This window comes from Lipophrys pholis (genome assembly GCF_963383615.2).
Source record: "Lipophrys pholis genome assembly, chromosome: 1".
Classification (NCBI taxonomy): Eukaryota; Metazoa; Chordata; class Actinopteri; order Blenniiformes; family Blenniidae; genus Lipophrys; species Lipophrys pholis.
In genome coordinates, this window is record NC_137635.1 from 7228456 (window position 1) to 7246943 (window position 18488).

Consider the following 18488-nt stretch of genomic DNA (forward strand, 5'->3'; position numbering starts at 1 on the left):
TGAAACGCGACAAAATGCATCTTATTACTTTTTATTTTTTTTACGTTTTTGGCTCATAAATCACCAAATTGAAGTTAAAGTTCCTCCAGAAAATTAATAGTTTAAAGTATCGTGTGTAAATGTGCTGCATCATCATCCAGCCGCTTCCACCGTAATCCTCCTCTCTCAACTCCGTCAGGTTAGTTTTCTCCAGACACATAAAATAGAGTCATAATGTCTGTTTTTATTAAAGACGGTCGACTTTTAAAGCAAATTATTACTCGGACGACTAAGTCTGATGACCGAGACGACCGTTCAAGTCAATAAAGGTCAAATTCACATTTCTTTTGTTACTGTGGAGTTTTATGCTTTAAACATACATCCACCCCCATATTCTGTACATGTCCACACTTATATGCACATAATATTTAATATCTATTTTATTATATTTTATTTATCAGTTTTTTTAGTTTCTGCTATGTGTGCTTCTTTCTTTACTATCCGGTTGTACCACTGCAAATGGGAGATAAATAAAGGATATCTTATAATTAACTAAAGACTCGACTTCGTTGGTTACTTACTCAGCAGGTTGGTAGTTTGCTTCACATCGACTGAACCCTGAAAGTATTTTAAAACACTTTTATTTTTAATCCTTAAAGTGAACTAATACTGATTCAGTCCCAAATTATGTTGAATTTGACTTTTACTGTGAAACTGTTCATGTTTTTCAACATTTTGGAAATGGCGTTCCACAAAAAGTAAAGAACAGAAAGTGAGACTGTTTGATCATCAGTGATCCTTTGTGATTTAGGAAAAGTTCAAATAAAATGTACTTCAGTTCGTTCAGGTTTCTGCATTAAAAGTTTAATTTGAACAGAAAAGTCGCGTCTTTTTTGAAAAACAGTTTGAATGAAAACAGTTGGAAACCTTCTTTTCTTACAAAACTCGTATTTACATGACTAAAACAGACGGCGACGGCGATGCTCTCTCAGGCGAACGCTCATGTGGCTCCGCCCCCCGTCTCTAGCAGCGTCTCCGCCATCTTGGGCAGGAAAGCTTCCAGGAAGTGGAAGAAGTCCTGGAACATTCCCGTCTTGTCGCTGGTGGGCTCCAGCCGGAACTCCGCCCTGGTGCTCTCCGTCTCCCCCAGCATCTGTGGCTTCACCAGGAATTCCAGCGGCTCCTGGAGCTCTGCCTCCTTCGCCACGATGTGAGCCGTGACCTGCGACTCCAGCTCCACGCAGCTGCCCTCCGGCCGCGAGTCGGCGTCCTTCATCAGCTCCCTTCTCACCTTCCTCCTGCCGGCCCACACCACGTGCTTCTGCAGGCAGACCCAGTGGGCGGGGCTGGACCCTCCCCTCCTCGCCAGCCGGGGCTTTTTGCCTGGAGGTGAGGTGGCGGCGGTGGCGCTGCCAGAGGTCAGCGGCCTTTTGGCGCCGAGGACCGCCGAGCCCAGCGGGCTGCTCCCGCTGTCAAAGCTGTCGTCCGCCGACGTATCGAGGGAAGCCGACGTAGTTTCCATTTCCTCCGCGGCCGCCGAGTCCTCGCCGAGCGCGGTGTCAGTGGCGGCGGCGAGCTGACACCTCAACACGGCGCCCAGCACTCGCTCCACCGCAGAACAAACCTTCTGGAACCACAGCAGCCGGAAGCCGTCGCCCGCCTGGTGCAGCTGGTCGCGCAGCGCCTCGGGCAGCGAGGACAGGTTGAAGGGGACACTGATGCTCAGCTGCTCTGGTTTTGACGGCGGCGCGGCGCCGTGCGGCGTGAACAGGCGCACCAGACCCCACGACTTGCCCCTGGTGGACTTGTGCTGGTACTGCAGGCTGCGGCAGTACTTCTCGGCCTCCTGGCACTCCCTCTGGAAGCTGCGCTGCGAGCGCTCGTTCAGGTTTCCCGCCACGTTGTGCGAGAGCTCGAACGGGTCCAGCAGGTTGAGGGGGCCCAGTCTGGGCTGGGGGGGGCGGTCCTCCTGCATGGCCCCGCCCTCTCGGGGCTGACTCAGGAAGTCTGTGATCGGGAGGACGCGGCCCGACCGAGGGGAGATGACACTGCTGGCGAAATCAAACTTGCCGTAGAAGGAGAAAAACCCGGCGAGTAAAGAGCCCGAAGAGAAAACAAACGTACCAAAGGTCCAATCAAATCAGAGGCTCCAAGCTGGAAGGGAACCATTAACAAACTAGAGCTACACTCGGTAGATCGCAGAACTTCTCCAACGCCACACTTGTTTGGGGAACCGAGTTAGCGTCACTAGCGTGTTAGTCGTTAGCTCATATCGATGCTAACTAGCCTGTCAGGTAGCTACGTCACTGTGTGACACACTGAGCAGGGAGCGTCTCCATGGCAACAGGCGCTGATCTCCTCCATGAGGTGCCTCTCTCATTCGCTTTGTTTGGGATGTTTTTTCGCAGCTTTTTGGGATTTATTCGGAAACGTTTAGCCGCTAACGTCCCAAAATCTAATAGATTGATCTTTGATGACGACAAATCATCCCTGAAGGTTTCATGTAATTTGGGTGAATAATTTTTGTGAAGAGTTGGTAAACTACAGGCAAACCAGTAAATGTATAAATATATACAGGGAGACTAACACATAATCTTCTTGGCCACCTTTCGTTGGCGAAGATAAAGAGAGTTGAGGGATACTCACATAGGTCCTGTGAGTTCTTGCTGGGAGGAACCGCGATGGCCTGAGTGGGGAAGGTGCAGTCCCAGCCTTCAATCACACACTCCTCTTCCTCACCTGAGTGTCAACAACAACCAATAAAACTACATTCGACTGAAACAAACATTATCTTCATTTAGGAAGATTAGGTCACAATCCCTGCAATCCAAATGCAACAACATGAACGGAAACATCCTAAACGTGAAGGTTTATCTTCATCAGAAATCCTGAGTTTGTATGAATATGTGCAAAGATATTTATAATTGAAAAGTTTATGTATTCAGCTACATGTGCTGAAAAAAAACGGACAAATCACCAGTTACGAGTCGAGTAGCTCCACAATTGGCTCTTTTCCCGGGAAAAGATTCAGGGTTCTACCTGTAGAGCCTGGGTTTCTGTGCTCCGAGCTCAGGCTGACAGGCTCCTTCCTTCCGCCTGCCCTGCACGCCACCGGGTGGCGCTATGTCCCAGTTCATGCTTTGAAAGATGCCTTTGTTTTCAAGATGAGATTTAAAATATGTTTGTCGCCAAAACCGGCCTGCAAGAGGATCCAATCTGGCCACTGAACCGCCAGGAACATGTAATAGTCCCAAAGAAAACATTTTGAAAATGTTTTAAGTGAAGCAACACAACAAAGAGACCTGAGCCGACACCAGGATGACTGCTCGTCCTCTCCGATGGGCTCCGGTGGCTGTTTTATCAGGGTAAAAGGAGAAGCTGTGGACTCACAGGCCATGTCTTTGAGCTGCTCCACTGTGAGCAGGACGGCAGGTTCACAGTTCTGCAGGTAGAAGATGACCAGTAGCGTCAGAGCGTAGTTATTGAGCAGCGGACCGGCACCGCTGGGGTTACCTGCAGACAGAAACATCCTGCATTAGTGTCAAACATCTGAACAGCAGTTTGTACTGTAAACTGACATTCTTCCTCTAGCAGATTATCATTGTGCTGCTTAATAAAGAACGTATATCATGTTTGTTTCCTTCTATCAGTGAACAGTTTGTATTTGAGATGTTTGTATATTTTTAAGCTTTTATGGCATATAAAGGATTATATGATCCTCTACTGACCTCTGCTGGCTATGTTTGCAACTGAAGAGAGTTGCATCAAATAGTTTTTGTTTAGGCCAGGGCTTCGAAGAACTTAATCTGTTTTCTGTACAAGTTTTGATGAGATTAATCACACTTTTCCTTTAGATTTAAAATTCTGTATTTCTATTCCAACAATAAAAAGTATTGACTGCCAGAGTTTTAGTGGAATCCAAACATGGTGACTTTCTGAGCTACAGAATTCTTCCTCAAATCATTTTGCTGGTAATTAAAGAGAAAATCACACAACTTGCAAGTTGCTTTTGACTTTTTGAGTGAACCGTTCAGATTTAAGCGAGCATCTGAACAGGTCTGAGGGCCACGGCGGGTTAGGCTCCTCCTCCTTGGATAGCGTCGTACCGGCGAGCTGCTTCTGCCTGGCCCAGTACCGGATGGTGTAGACCAGCGGCCTCAGCCGAGGCTCCGCCCCCGAGCACAGCTGCAGGAAGCGGGTGTTCCTCACGGCCAGTCTGGTGGAGGACACGGGAAAAACTTTTTAGATTTAGATAGTCTCCAGGACGACGACACGTCTTCCTCACGAGATCCTGAGCGAGCGACCTGTTGTTGAGGGTGATGTCTCCCTGCAGGTTGAGCTCGCGGTGATGAAACTTGACCACAGGCAGCCGGGCGCCGCTCACCACCTGCACCTTGTGCACACTCGGCACGCAGCGTTTCAGGATGGTGGCCACGAGCTCCAGGACTTCGGCCGGAGAGGCGGTGGCCAGGTCGATGTCAGACAGGATGGAGTCCTCGGAGCGGCCGTCGTCCGACGTCCCCTCCCCCGCCTGCAAGACCAGGAGGAACTTTATCCGCGTGAAGCCAAAACCTTTTCATAAACAGCGATTCTCGAAAGGTGTGCAGCTGCTCAACCTGTTCTGAGGTGGACTTGGCGCGGGCCTGGAACACCTTGGTGTTTTCCAGTTCCAGGAACAGGTCCAGGTCACAGGAGTGGATCCCAAAGGAGTTAACAGACGAGCCGAAGGGAAGGATCTGACTGTCTGCAACACACCAGGAATACCCAACATCCTGAGCGTTACTCCAAATACATGGTTTGTTTGTGTGTGTGTTTGCAACAGTCACCTGGAAAAAACTCCACGAAAACCTCCTGCAGGAGTTGAACCAGCAGCCCTCGGGCCTTCTTCTCGTTGTCTCCCAGCTGAAATCTCTCGGCGACGTACTTCATCTGAGCATCGACCTGAAGGAGAGAAGAAACACGGCGGCCTGGTTCAGAGGAAACCATGAGAACTTTCCGGGGGAAGTGAAGGTCAGGAGGTCAGAGAGGAAGCTCACAGATCCCTGCTGACACAGCTGAGGCTTCAGCCTCTCCAGGAGCTGCTGGAGGTTCTGGGAGTCGTTCTTCTTCTTGGGAATCAGCTTGAAGTCCTTCTTTTCTCGAGGCTTGACGCGGAGCTTCAAGCCTTTCATTTGGTGCTGGAGACAGGACAGAGTGGCCTGGATGCTCTCCGTCTCGGTGAACTGGACGATGGCGTACACCCCCTACCAGAGGAGAGACGAGCTTGTCACTGGTTCTGCTTTTAGGATCCACATCTAAGAAAAATAACACTGCACACCTGAGAGCACCATGATAACTGCAAGCAATGTGTCAAATAAACATCTTATTAAAGGGTCCAAAATAATTCATTTGGCTTTACGTTCAGGTTGCAGAGAGTTCTGGTGCCGATTGTTCAGATTTGGAAAAACAGACGTTTTCACAACGTGCACTCTGCTCCTCAATAAAGAAGACATTTACAGAGTACACTCAAAGGATATCAAGGGACTACTTCACCGGTCCAGCCCACTCTGGACTTTATGTGGCAACCAAACTAAAATGAGTCAACGCTTCTTCTTCATGTGTCCTCCTCAGTACAGCAAAACAAAAACTTCTGCTTCCTCGTAAATAGTTTGAGAAAAATGTTGTATCAAGGAGCATAAAATACTTAATTTATATGTTTGTATCTGTGGCTAGGTCATCAGAACTTTGTTAAATCTCAGTAAGTCCAGGCGCCGGACCTTGTCTTTGTCCATGACGACGTCTGAGACGGAGCCGAATTGCTGGAAATACTCGGCCAAGTCCGTCTGGGAGGTATCAGGTGTGATACCGCTGACGAACACGCTGTGCTCCTCCTGCGTCTTCCTGGTGGTCCGTACGGTGCTCAGGGTCTGGTGCTTCCTCCCCTTCACATGTTGATCCAGGCTCGCCTCTGACGGACGCCACAACACAACAAACTCTTAGAAGTATACAAGACCAAAACTACACAGTTACATGTTACACACTGCCCAGATACAAAAGTGGATAAACATTGAGGGTGCCAGAAAGCTCTATCAGATGCTTTTGGTCAAATAAAATAACTTCTGTTTTATCTGAGTTCGGATTAAAATTAAATAAAATCTCATGTGGACTTTTAAACAAGCTTCTGGTTTAAAAAGTTCACCGGTATTGTCTGGTTGCATTGATAAATAGATGAGTGCATTATCTGATAATATTCAGCAGAGGAAGCATGTATAAGGTGAAAAGAATAGGTCCTAAGACGGAACCCTGTGGGACTCCCATGTTTAACTTTAGTCTGAGCTGTAGAGTCATTAATATAAACGTGTCTCATAAATATGATCTAAACCAGTTTAACCCCAACGATATCTTACAGTCTCAGTAATAAGATGTTATGATCAATAGTATCAAATGCAGTTTAGTCTGGACTGGATCGATCAGTCATGAAGAACTCAGGATGGAGGCTGATTAACTGTAAACCTGGTTTCTATTGAAAAAGTCTGAAGATGCGGTTGATCGAACTGTGACAGCTTTGAGGAGAGTGTCTTCAATTCCTGCATCCAAAATGTAAGATTAGAGGATTATATCGATTATAGAAACTGCAGTTGTAGAAAAAGTGAAGCGACACTGAAACGTAAAGTCGCGCGTGGCTCAGTTCGCTTCCGGTACTCACGGTTCGGTAAGTTGACGTTGCAGAGTTTGCAGTTGAAACCTTTCGGAGTGGCCTGGACGTCGGTAACAGAAGACATGATGGCGGTAAATCAAATTTCACTCAAAAGACTGAAAGAAAAAAAAGCCCGACGCCACTTCAAGGCCAGGCGCCTTCTACGTTCGTCCGTCCACGAACTCTGTCCGGGCTGCAGCCGCGCTTAAGTCACAAGGTTCCGCCCTTCGAACTTCAACTACGGAGACTCTACGGAGATTGTATGTTTTTTTTTTAAAATAAGATTTGATAACTGTAAATGCCTTTCAATGTACGTTGATTCGTGATATCTGCTATCATTAACTGAATTATTTTTTAAATTCACATAAATAATTCAAAAACCAAGCAAACAGACCACAGATTTATGGTCCTTGTCAAATTCCAGTGATTTATGTACTTACACATTTACTATAACTATAAACCAAACATGAGGGTGTTTACTGCACTTAAGATAAACCAGTAGTCTATTAAAGAAGTATGTCGTCTTAGTATGTTTAGAATGAATAAAACCCTCCCCTGTATGTACATGTCAAAAACACAACAGATCAGTTTACATAAATACATAAAATAAATAAAAAAAAACACCCCACAAGATTCTTTTCATCTCATAACAAAGTTTAATCACTTTTTCCATTATAAAATATCAGCAGAATGATTGAGAACAACCCGAAACAAATAAAAGCAAATTAAAGAATATCTCCCTGAAGCAAGGTTAGAAAAACCCCCAAAACAAATCAGTGCTGAATTGTAAAGCACTAACACTACAATGCCCCACAAGCCCCACAAGTATAAAACAGATAAGAATTATGTACAAGCAGGTCTATTTCCTGGCTGGTCGTCCTCTCCTGACTTTGGGAAGCGTTTCCGGAGGTTCTTCTTTATCAGCGGACACGTCGGCAGTCTTGGTACCTCGTCTGGTTCTCTTCCCCGGCGGAGCATCGACCGCTTTACCTGAGAGATCCTCTTCAGCTTGTTCTGCCTCCGGTACATCCTGGCTTCCGCTGTCGAATTTGTCTGCGACCTTTGACCTCCCCCCACGACCTGCTCGCACTGCGGTTTTGGGGATTTTGATGACCTTCAGTTCGGCGTTCCACTTCACGGTTTTGGATGTTTTTGCCTCTTTGCCAGCGCTCCAGTCTTCAGACGAATTCACCTTCGCACTACCCGTTTCCTCCAGAGGGGGCGCTGCTGCTGCTCGTCGCGCTCTTTTAGCTGGAACAACTGGCAGAGGTACACCCTGTGCAGGTTTAGCTCCTCTGGTCTTACTGGGTTTGAGGACTGCAGCATCCGGCTCGCCGTTTCCACTTTCTTCAGCTGTGGTCTGGTTTTGAGAAGCGACTTCTTGCTCTTCAGCGGCTTGTCTTCCTCTCCTGCCACGTTTGGGTTTTTCCTCCTGGGCCTGGATGGAGACGCTGGGAGCCTCTGGCTTGGCTCTTGCTCCTCTGCGGGGCTTTGCAGCGGCAGGCTTTACGACGGCCTCCTCACAAATAACCATTTCAACAGGCTGGACTTCAGTTTGAGGCTCAGACTTCTCGCTCTCTGGCAGAGTTTCATCTGCAGCTTGATGGGAAGAGTTTTCCTGAGTCTTTGCGATCCTGCCTCTCTTCAGCTGTGGAACAGCAGGGGGCGCTGCAGCTTCAATCTTCCTCCCTCTTCGTCCTCTGACTGGTTCCTCTGCCACCTCCTGCTTTTCTTCAGCTTCCATTTGTTTTCCTCTCCTGCCTCGGACGGATTTCCTCTGAGCTTCATCAGCTTGTGACTCTTCCAGCTTCTCACTGACGTCTGTGTTCCGTGTCGCTTCTGAAACAAGAGGAAAATAACAATATGGCTGCTAGAATTTACAGGGTTTTAAATACTTTGTGCTGTAGATCTTCTGTAGTGCTGAACAATAAAAAGTGAGGAATGTTCAAATCAAAAATAGAACCTCACCCTCATTCAGCTCAGGCGGGGAATCGTCCTGCTGCTCTGGCTCCGCCCCTTCAGGTTGTTTAGCTTTCCTCCCTCTCTTGGGTTTGGCGGCGAGCTTCTCTGGAGCAGCGTTGTCGTCGTCGTCTGCAGCGAGTTGAGCTCCAGCTGGTCGGCTCTCTTCGCTCTCTGCTGCAGGAACAACTTCCTCCTCATCAGGAACTTTTCTGGCTCTTCTCCCTCTTTTGGGTTTGACTGCCACTTCAGCCTCAGGAGTTTCTTCCACTACGACCTCGACGTCCGCGCATTTCGCAAGCCTGCCTCTCTTCATCTGTGGAACAGCAGGGGGCGCTGCAGCTTCAACCTTCCTCCCTCGTCGTCCTCTGATGGGTTCCTCTGCCACCTCCTGCTTTTCTTCAGCTTCCATTTGTTTTCCTCTCCTGCCTCGGACGGATTTCCTCTGACCGGCAGCTGAACTCTGAGATTCATCAGCGTCTGCTGGTTTATTTAACTCAGATTCACTTTGTGACTTGCCACCGACGTCTGGATTTGATTCTGAGGGAAAAAACAAAAACATAGTTGCATATCAGTTAAATTCAATTCAGTCATAAAACAAGTTAAAAGTAGTGCACAAAAAGAGAAGGACCACTTTACTCAGCTTTGCCTTAACAAGGTTTTAAATTCTTAGTGCAAGTTTAAAAACATGAGACACGGTACTGCTGATAGTTTTGAACAATAAAATGAACCTCTCACCTTCAGTCACCTCAGGCGGGGAATCGCCCTGCTGCTCTGGCTCCGCCCCTTCAGGTTGTTTAGCTTTCCTCCCTCTCTTGGGTTTGGCGGCGAGCTTCTCTGGAGCAGCGTTGTCGTCGTCGTCGTCTGCAGCGAGTTGAGCTCCAGCTGGTCGGCTCTCTTCGCTCTCTGCTGCAGGAACAACTTCCTCCTCATCGGGAACTTTTCTGGCTCTTTTCCCTCTTTTGGGTTTGACTGCCACTTCAGCCTCAGGAGTTTCTTCCACTACGACCTCTGCGCCTTTTGCACGCCTGCCTCTCTTCATCTGTGGAACAGCAGGGGGCGCTGCAGCTTCAACCTTCCTCCCTCGTCGTCCTCTGACTGGAGCTGCTGGACTTGTCCCCTGAATGGTTTTCTCCTGTCCAGGTTCTGGGACGGTGGCCTCCACCTCTGCACTCTTCCCAGCAGTGGTTTCTTCTTGGGCTTGTAGATCCTCGTCAACTTTATCGAAGTTTCGCTGTTGGCGGAGTAGATTCTCTTCAGCAGCTGCTTCAGGGACGATTTCCTCGACATCTGATGGCCCAGGAACATCGGGAACACTTTGCAGATCGACATGTTCATCGACGGCTTCAATAGCTGTAAACATAAAAACAGATAATGACCAGGAAGTCTAATAAACAACGTTCATTGTATCACACAGAAACTCTTTAGAGCTTTCCCACTTACAGATTTTCACCAGAATCAAGTTTCAAAAGAAGAAGCAAAGAATAAAAGCTTAATTAAGACAGAACTGGCCTTTTGTCACGTCAAGTTTGGAAACATTAACAGCGTCTGACGATTCGTCGCTTTGTGGTGTAAACTCCAGTTCTGTAAGAGAAAAGGCGACACATTAACCGACACACTCCGACTTAACGGGACGATGAAACTGATGAAAATTAACCGACCTTGGACTACGTCTGCGCCACACTGCACAGGCTCCGGATCATCCTGTCAAAATAAAGTTATTTTAAGTGTCACTCATTCATTTTGTCAGAAACTTTTGTTTCATTTGAGACGTCAATCTGATGATTCCATTAATTACTATTCAAGCTACTCTTTCCCTCAGGAAACACTGAAAATGACTCTTATCTCAGGATTCTCACCTGGTTGGTCTCTTGTTGCTCCACGGGTTCAGGCAGTGGCTCCTCCATCAGCTCCTTCAGTCCCTGGAAGTCTTCCACTGGGCTGTTTCCTCTCAGCCTCGGTGATCTCATCAGTCTCTTGATACCAAAGTTGTCTTCAACCGGCTGACCTTTCACCTTGGGAGTTCTCATGATCCTCTTCACTCCAACCATGTCTTCCACTGGAGCACCTTTCTCTCTTGGTGTCTTCACCATTCTCCTGATCTCCGTGAGACGCTCCCCAGAGATCTTTGTGATTGGAGTTTCCATTGCCTCAGACAGATCTTGAGATACTTTCATGGTTGATGGTGTTTCCAGAACGTCAGCCACCTGTGGAGCTTCAGGTGTCTTCAGGCTTTGGAGTTTATCGTCATGTTGAGGAGTTTTAAAAACTCTCTTCACTGCGGAGAGGCACTCCTCCTGTTCAGGCTTCTGTCTGGGAGTTCTCAGAAGTCTTCCTCGGATGTCGTCAACAGGTTCGGCCTTCTGTCTGGGGGTCTTCATGATCCTTTTCACTCCAGTGAGACACTCCTGCTGTTCAGGCGTTTTGAGCAGTTTCTCCCTCATATCATCGATGGGCTCCGCCTTCTGTCTCGGCGTCTTCATGATTCTTTTCACTCCAGTGAGACAATCTGGGACTTCGGACTTCTGTCCGGGAGTCTTCACGGCGGCTGCTTCAGATTCAATCTGCAAAGCTGAGGCGTCACTAGTGAAGCTGGACTCTTCATCTCCATTCAGCAGACGCTGAACTGCCTCACTGTTGTATCGTCGACCTTTTATTACCGACGCCACGCTCAGAGGAGACACCACCATTTCACCTGGAAGAGACATCATCTTTCACTTGATGCTTGTTATTCTCCCTACAGGAATTATTTGACTGACTCTTTAACACCTTACAGAATACAAAGTTTTATTTCTGTAGTTCATTCTGACAACAAAACAAACCAGGCGTTACCTGGCTCCTCTGGTGTGTTCAGCAGCGACGGCTCGATCACTGACGCAGCCGGACCTGCTGGCGTTGCCACGTCGCCGTTTGCACTGCTGACAGATCTCTTCTTGCTTACGGGGGTTTTGAACATTTCAGAAATGCCTGGAAATGCAGAACACAAAGAAAACAGTTACAGAACTTCAAGTTGAATGAGAGCTGAAGTGTGAGGCTGTTTAGAGAAAGTACCCGATAAGTCCTCATCCATTCTCATGTTCTTCCTGAAGAGGGCGATGTTGGTGATCACCCTCGGCGCGGCGCCGGTCGGATGGTTCACTGTTCGCTTGTGAGCTCGGCCCACGACAATGGTGGCGGGCGAGTCTGCGTGTCCGGTGCTCACATGGCCCTTCAGCTTCCTCGCAGGAGTCTGAGGAGAGAGTGGCACAATACTTCACTCAACAAGGTCAACATGTTAAGTCATTAATACAAACCAACCAGTCCATCCAGCCTCATGTTTAAATAAGTGAGTCAGTAAAATGTTTTGTTTTGACACTAGTCAAAAAATTGTAAATGTGGTGAAACAAATGAGCTTTGTGACTTTTATAAATCTTACCTTTTGCAGAGGTTTAGGCGCCGTTTTCTTCACAGTCTTTTGAGTGATCTTTACATGTGACTGAGCTCCAAGTTGAGCCTTTGGCTTCCCAAACTTCACGATGTCGGCCCAGCAATTTGAAACTGTAGAGCAGAAAGAAACCAAACAATTGAAATCATGCTGGGATTCCCCCTCCTGAAACCTAAAACAGACACTCTGACTGGTAAAAGTACCATACGATGTTAAGCATTGATAAAGATGTCACTGTGAACTTGTTATGTTGACACAGGGAATCAGTCAGTGACTTAAAGTTAAACATAAAGAGGAAACTTCGTCAGAGGTACAAAGGATGTACCTTTCAAGGACGCTCGTGAAATTCCACTTCGTCTCTGTATCACTTTGATGGCGCTCTTGGAGATACTTGGAGTCTTCTTCGAAGTGCTCTTCATGCTCTTCCTCTTCAAACGCAGCATGGGGGTGACGGCGACTGAAGGCAGTTGCTCGGTGAAGGCGTTTGTCTCTGCAACTGGTGACGGTGTGGCGATGCGAGACACAGAGAAACGTCCCTGGACTGCTGGTGTCGGGACTCTTTGGTCTCTTGCTGGTGTTCTGCCTGCTGGGGACAGGCTTCTAGGAGTTGCTGCTTTGGGAGAGGAGGAGGCAGATTTGGGGGATTTCGCTGCAGGAGTTGCTGCTTTGGGAGAGGAGGCAGATTTTGTTGCCGGAGTTGCAGCCTTTGGTGACCTCTTTGCCGGAGTTGCAGCTTTAGGAGAGGCTGATGTTGATTTGGGGGATTTCGCTGCAGGAGTTGCTGCTTTGGGAGAGGAGGAGGCAGATTTTGTTGCCGGAGTTGCAGCCTTTGGTGACCTCTTTGCCGGAGTTGCAGCTTTAGGAGAGGCTGATGCCGATTTGGGGGATTTCGCTGCAGGAGTTGCAGCTTTAGGAGAGGAAGATGCAGATTTTGGTGACTTCATGGCAGGAGAAGATTTGGATTTCCGTCCTTTCTTTTCAGGGGTTGGAGTTTTAGGCGAAGCTGTCTTGGCAGCTGATGACTTCTTAGTTCTTCCAGGACTTTCCTATGAAAAACCCGACAAGTTCAGTAAAAGCAGAGTACAAAGCAAAACTATCAAAAAGTGAGTTGTTTACCTTGAGCATGCCGATGACGGAGGCTCGTCTGAGGAGGGACTGTTTGGGTCTCAGGAGAGATAAGCTTCTCCTCGGAGCAGCTCCTTTGCGTAACGGAGAATCAGGAGGCAAACGCTTGTCGAACAGCTCTGGACTCAGCTGACCTCCAAAAGAAACTCTTTTCCTTTTCAACTGTTGAGCAGCCAAGTCTGGACCAAGCTCTCCACTCTTGCGCTTTTTCGAGGCTTCTCTTCCTGAAACAAAAAAAAACATTGGGCTTAGTAGCAGTTGTGTCTTATAAAACCTCTACTTTGGTCAATACTGACACATCAAAAAGGTAAAAACCTTTGGCAGAGTTTCTTGGTGATGCCCTCTGAAGCTGCTTTGCTTGCTCTTTTGTCCCTGAAGGTTTGGTTGGTGTGGTTTCTTTGCTCCGCCTCCTCACAGGTGACTTGGGTGTTTGAGTGATTTGCTCAATAACCTCACTCACAGTGCTCTTCTCAGGAGTGCCACTACTCCTTCGCTGAGGTGAAGCAGCTTGGTCTCTGGCTCCGGCCGGCTCAGTGGGAAGGACCAGGGAGGACGTCTTCTTCTTCTTCGCAGACTGCGGCGTGCCGCCGCCCTCCACGTTAGCATCGTCCTTCTTGTGAGCGCCGATGCCTACAGTGGCAGGTTTGACTTCACTCTTCCTGACTGAAACAGGCTTCGGGGTGCAGAACTTTGAGCACGGTGTCTGCAGGAGACTGATGGAGGATTTCCGAGGAGTCTTGACATCCAGAGACTGTTTGATCATTTGATACAGGTCATTAAACGGGGAGCTCTTGCTTTGTCGGGAGCTACCGCCCTCTTGGGACTCCAACACGGTTTTCTCCAAAGATTGCTGAATGTTGTTGTTGTTGGTTCCATCCTTCAGAGGATCTAAAGACATGATCATGTAGGTTAGTGTCTGGTTGTATGACAGCAGACTGGAGTAAGTGTGTGCTCAATGCAATTCTGAAACTATTTCTTTAACTTCAATGAGATCAATGGGTTTGTACTTCAACAACATTATCGATACAAAGAATTATGACAACTTCCATTTAACAGTTACAATCTCACCTGTGGACACTTCAGAAACCCTCTTCTGGGCTTTGTCACCCACTTGCTGATCTTGCAGAACCTGAACAAAACACATTGATGTACACATCATGTATAACAAGATCTAACATCAGAGTAAACAACGGAGAAACTGAAATACTGGTAAAAATATGAATTTAATTACTTTAAGAGTGTCGAGTTTGCCTCCTCTGGAAGACCTCTTCTTTGGTGTGGCTGCTGGAGGATACTCAAACCTGAACAAGTTTCAAACAAAACAAGACTTTATATTCAGCTGTCATACTAAAGTCATGATTATTAAATGTCAGAGGTTTTATTTCAACTGAATTCAATACAAATTGGCTTGAACTATATTTAGTTTAGTAAAGAATAGCCGCTAGTTTTCAAATGCCTTTTACCCTCAGGGAAAAAAATACAAATAAAAAAATCATTCAGAAAAAAAAACCTCCCCCACTACTCACCTGAAAGAACGATCAATAACAGTGATTACATCTCCATGCTTCAAACGTTCAGCCTGGTGCAAAACCTCCCCGTTAACACGGGTCGGGTTCACCGAGCTCAAATTAGTCAAAATGACCTGGAAGAGAAAACACACCATTATTATGATCAATCAAATCAGCTTGGAGCAGAAAGACGATGAAATGTGAAGGAAGACTCGACATCTTTATTATTAGACTGCAACTTTAGGACAGAAGAATCAACCCCTTTTAAGGATTAATGAAAGCGTTTTCTCTCCACAGCGGATGATCGATAAGTACACATAATTAAAAAAAAAAAAAAAAAAAAAAACACGACAACTCAGGCCCTGTTTTATCTATTTCAAGTGAAAACACAAAACTTTTCAGGTGTTTGTTTAAAAGGACACGTCTTTTAGAAAACTGCCCCCAAGGTGGAACTTTCCAGAGATGAAAATGCAAAATTGATTTCTTTTCACTTGAAACGTGCAAACAGGACCTGAATCCGAGTACGTCTGAGAGAGATTGTACAGATAGCGAAGCATCTCCAGCAGAGCTGAGCATCATAAGGCCCGGGGGCCAAACGTGGCCAACATTGACTTCATAACATCTAAATCACGCCGATTTTACATTATTGTTTGACTTTGGCGAGAAGAGAAAAATGGGCGTTTGACAGTGAAAAAAAGATGTTTGATGAAAATGTAGTTTTTAAATTGATGATGTTTACTGAACCCGAAATTTAGAAAAACGCAGTCATGATTCCCAAACAAAGACTGAGAAAACAGCAGCTCATACAAAGTGTGTCAAAAAACCAAATAAATATAAAATAAGGTAAGATTTTTAACAAGAGAATTGTCATTGAGCATAATTCAAGTTAACTGGTGTCTCGGCCCTCAGTAGAAGTGCTAATATTTCATTTTGAGAAAATCCGTTGCTCGCCTCTGATCTTCACTAAGAACTGTTTGGGAAAAGATAAAGTCTTAATCAAATTCTAATAATTCTCTGGAGTACAGCTCATCTGAAGCTCTAGAAGCCCACATCCTGGTCTACAGTCAGTTAACGGTCCCCGGCGAACCTCGTGCTCCTGGTCAGCTGCTGCTATCCAACACAACGGGGATTTTCTGCACTTAATCGGAAGTAAAGCGGTGGATTTACGATCAAATGCTGCCGGCTGCTCCTCCTTTGCCCTCACGTTCTACACTCATTAAAACCTTATAGCCTTCGCCACCTTATTAGCTCCGAGATTAATATTGATCCAGAGAAAATCTGCGGTTCGTCTCTTGTATATGAACAAGGTTTACCCTTTTCTTAAAAGTCGTGAAGAACACGGACTGGTACGTCACTCCTCCCTGACTAAAGTGACTTTAGTTTGAACAGAAGTTCAGACGGTGTGGTTCTGTACGTGATCTTACCTCTTTATTCTCATTCAAGTCAATCCTGCAATGCTCCTTGGAAACTTGAGGAAGCTGAATACGAATATCACAGTCAGGTTTCCTGTAACGTCACAGTGTCAACAGGCGCAGAATTAGATAACGGCAAGAGGAACTACAGAACCTAATGTAGCTGCCAGTTAATTAAATATCATGGGATAGAATAATGCAAACTCCTGATGTGGTCTGTTGTCGATGCTTCAGAGCAGACATGGCGCGCAATAAATCAGTGTATCAGGAGTAAATCACATCAGTCCAAACAAAACATTAATATTTCATATTGAAACAAGAAGTGAAATATCAAGCTTGTTAAAAACAAGTTTCATGCAAACAATTATCATCAGTCTTCTAAGATGTCAGCAGTGAATCAAAGAATATTTTAAGTGTTTTCTTTACATTTGTGGTTATAAACGACAAATTACACAAATCTATCTATCTATCTATATAAAAATCAAGTAAAGCTTCAAATATTTATCTTTAAACATGTGACTGAGGTTTACAGTTTGTACATCATAGACTAACAAAGATCCAAGATCGTGGTTGGAATTAATAAGAACTTGTGAACTGATCATTAGACCGATAAAAGCAATACGTTCTTTTTAAAGCAAGGTAAATGTATTTCTATAGCAGCATTCAGACAATCCACAGGGTTTTCAAGGAAACAATAAAACAAGGCAAGAAAGACATACAAATTAGTATATCTAAAAAGAATAACTTTATTAGGATAAAGGTAATAAAATAAGTGAAATCTAGTGTTTAATGGAAAGCCTGAGCAGATAATAGTGTTTTATGGTCTGATTTAAGAGGAGCGAGTGTGTCAGCAGGAGGTTTGTGAGCAGAGGAACTAAAAGCTGCCTCAACATCAGTTTGATAGATCCAATGTGATTGTAGATATTGTATATTGACTGAGTATTATAAATATGTAGATATTGACTTTTAATATATTTAGCATTTCAATAGATTTCAAAACGGTGTTCTCGGAGCATAGGTTAACCTTTATGGTTAATGTGCTTACTAACATGCCTATTTATGACTTTTTGTTCATGTCTGTCGGCTGCTGAAGACTCTACCGCCGGATCAATATAGAATATAGAATTTATCTATAGGAACACTTCTTCCCGAGGACCACAGGTCTGGATGTTTCACATTCAGATGGATTTGTGCAGATTATGAAGTCAATCCTTAGACACACACACAGGCCAGAGATTTAATCTCACCTTCCAAACAAGCACGAGGCAGTCAGAGGAAACTCGGTTCCATCTCCTCCGCTCCTTTTAATCACCACTATCTTCCCTCGCAGGGGCATTTTCAATATTTTACCTGCAAAAGAAAGAAAAACCATCAACCAGGGAGGAAGTCACAGTTTACTTCTCAAAGGGAACAAAGCTTTTAAAAAAGTTGCGAACAGAATGGCGTTACTTTGCAGTAATCTGGAGTTTGAAGGGAGTAAAGTTACTTCGTCATATTTCTTTTCTAAATGTAGCCCGTTTGAATTATTAAATCTTTCGCTTTTCTCACGAGGATTCAGCTTCACCCCACGTGTATCGTTGCTCAAGTCACTATCGCAATAACTTGTATTGTCATCATACAGTATAAAGAAATGGTACAAGACTTTTATTTGTATACAGATAAAAATAAATATTACTGAAAGTATGTACTTTATAAACAAAGTACGTACGGTAATAAAAAGTAAGAAGTTTAAAAACTATAAATATGTTGCGCGATGTGTCACTTCAACTGTAGGTATAGCAAATTTAAAAAAGAAAGTCGACATGTTTTGACTAAAGATGAAATTAAAAAGGGTTCATGTGTTGAACGTCAAAACTCGACGGTCGAACTAAAGTACAAGCAAACACGATAAACACACATCGTGTCCGTTGAATTCCCTCTTACCTGAAAGTCCGTTCAAATACGTGTGAACTTCTGTCGATCCATAAACACTGACCGAGACGAAATAAAGAACAAATTCACGATATTTTCATCGCACTAAGAACAATCGAACTTTTAACGAGACGACGCGGGACGAACGTAAACTACAGTCGCGTGCGTCCGCAGGCATAGCCGGAAAGCCGCGGTGTGTCTGTATCACTCCGCCAAACCTATCACACAGAAAAAAAACCTCTGCTTGCATTTTAAAATCGGTCAAAAGACTTGTGTGGAGTTTATTAATTTAGACATGTTACCGTGTTTCGTGATTGGGCGAAATAAGCTCAAAAAGCTTTAACTTCCGCGACGGAAACTATTTTGTTTACAATTCTGGCGGAGGGATTTTCCTGAGGTGACACGATCGTGATTTAAAAATATTTGAAATTCCGCGCGAAGAAGTTTGATTGGTTTAGAGTTTGTTAGAGGCGGGGCCTAGTACACGTCGGGGC

At 45.5% G+C, this 18488-nt stretch overlaps 2 protein-coding genes across 3 annotated transcripts; both read right to left on the reverse strand.

The window, feature by feature from the left end:
- Window positions 1-829: 829 nt before the first annotated feature.
- On the reverse strand, window positions 830-6856 carry tut1 (terminal uridylyl transferase 1, U6 snRNA-specific). The gene is made up of 10 exons (XM_080465500.1): window positions 6665-6856; window positions 5736-5926; window positions 5016-5222; window positions 4806-4920; window positions 4596-4723; window positions 4284-4510; window positions 4086-4195; window positions 3370-3492; window positions 2622-2718; window positions 830-2078 (listed from the first exon to the last, which is right to left on the reverse strand). The coding sequence occupies exons 1-10, from the start codon at window positions 6738-6740 to the stop codon at window positions 980-982; spliced, it is 2373 nt and encodes a 790-aa protein (XP_080321626.1). The 5' UTR covers window positions 6741-6856; the 3' UTR covers window positions 830-979.
- A 438-nt stretch (window positions 6857-7294) lies between these two features.
- Window positions 7295-18195, reverse strand: mki67 (marker of proliferation Ki-67). Of its 2 annotated transcripts, XM_080465587.1 has the most exons (18): window positions 18007-18195; window positions 17331-17433; window positions 16096-16177; window positions 14690-14805; window positions 14395-14464; window positions 14232-14292; window positions 13479-14051; window positions 13155-13387; window positions 12364-13084; window positions 12030-12151; window positions 11666-11843; window positions 11447-11581; window positions 10474-11309; window positions 10276-10318; window positions 10127-10198; window positions 9353-9967; window positions 8624-9154; window positions 7295-8494 (listed from the first exon to the last, which is right to left on the reverse strand). In XM_080465587.1, exons 2-18 carry the CDS (start codon window positions 17417-17419, stop codon window positions 7515-7517), a joined length of 5457 nt encoding a protein of 1818 aa, XP_080321713.1. In that variant the 5' UTR covers window positions 17420-17433; window positions 18007-18195; the 3' UTR covers window positions 7295-7514. The 2 variants fall into 2 exon arrangements, with proteins under 2 accessions (XP_080321713.1, XP_080321714.1); XM_080465588.1 differs by lacking the exons at window positions 14690-14805; window positions 16096-16177; window positions 17331-17433 and having other exon boundaries at window positions 18007-18170.
- Window positions 18196-18488: the final 293 nt, after the last annotated feature.

What these genes read in the sequence shown, in the direction of transcription:
- tut1 (XM_080465500.1), bottom strand. Translation starts at nt 6,740, where the DNA reads ATGTCTTCTGTTACCGACGTCCAGGCCACTCCGAAAGGTTTCAACTGC. An exon ending in AGCTGTGTCAGCAGGGATCT is followed by an intron (nt 4,921 to 5,015) that starts GTGAGCTTCCTC and finishes TCTCTCCTTCAG; the next exon opens with GTCGATGCTCAGATGAAGTA. An exon ending in AACTCACAGGACCTATGTGA is followed by an intron (nt 2,079 to 2,621) that starts GTATCCCTCAAC and finishes CTCTTCGGGCTC; the next exon opens with TTTACTCGCCGGGTTTTTCT.
- mki67 (XM_080465587.1), bottom strand. Translation starts at nt 17,419, where the DNA reads ATGCCCCTGCGAGGGAAGATAGTGGTGATTAAAAGGAGCGGAGGAGAT. An exon ending in TTCACGAGCGTCCTTGAAAG is followed by an intron (nt 12,152 to 12,363) that starts GTACATCCTTTG and finishes TCTGCTCTACAG; the next exon opens with TTTCAAATTGCTGGGCCGAC. An exon ending in AATGGATGAGGACTTATCGG is followed by an intron (nt 11,582 to 11,665) that starts GTACTTTCTCTA and finishes CTGCATTTCCAG; the next exon opens with GCATTTCTGAAATGTTCAAA.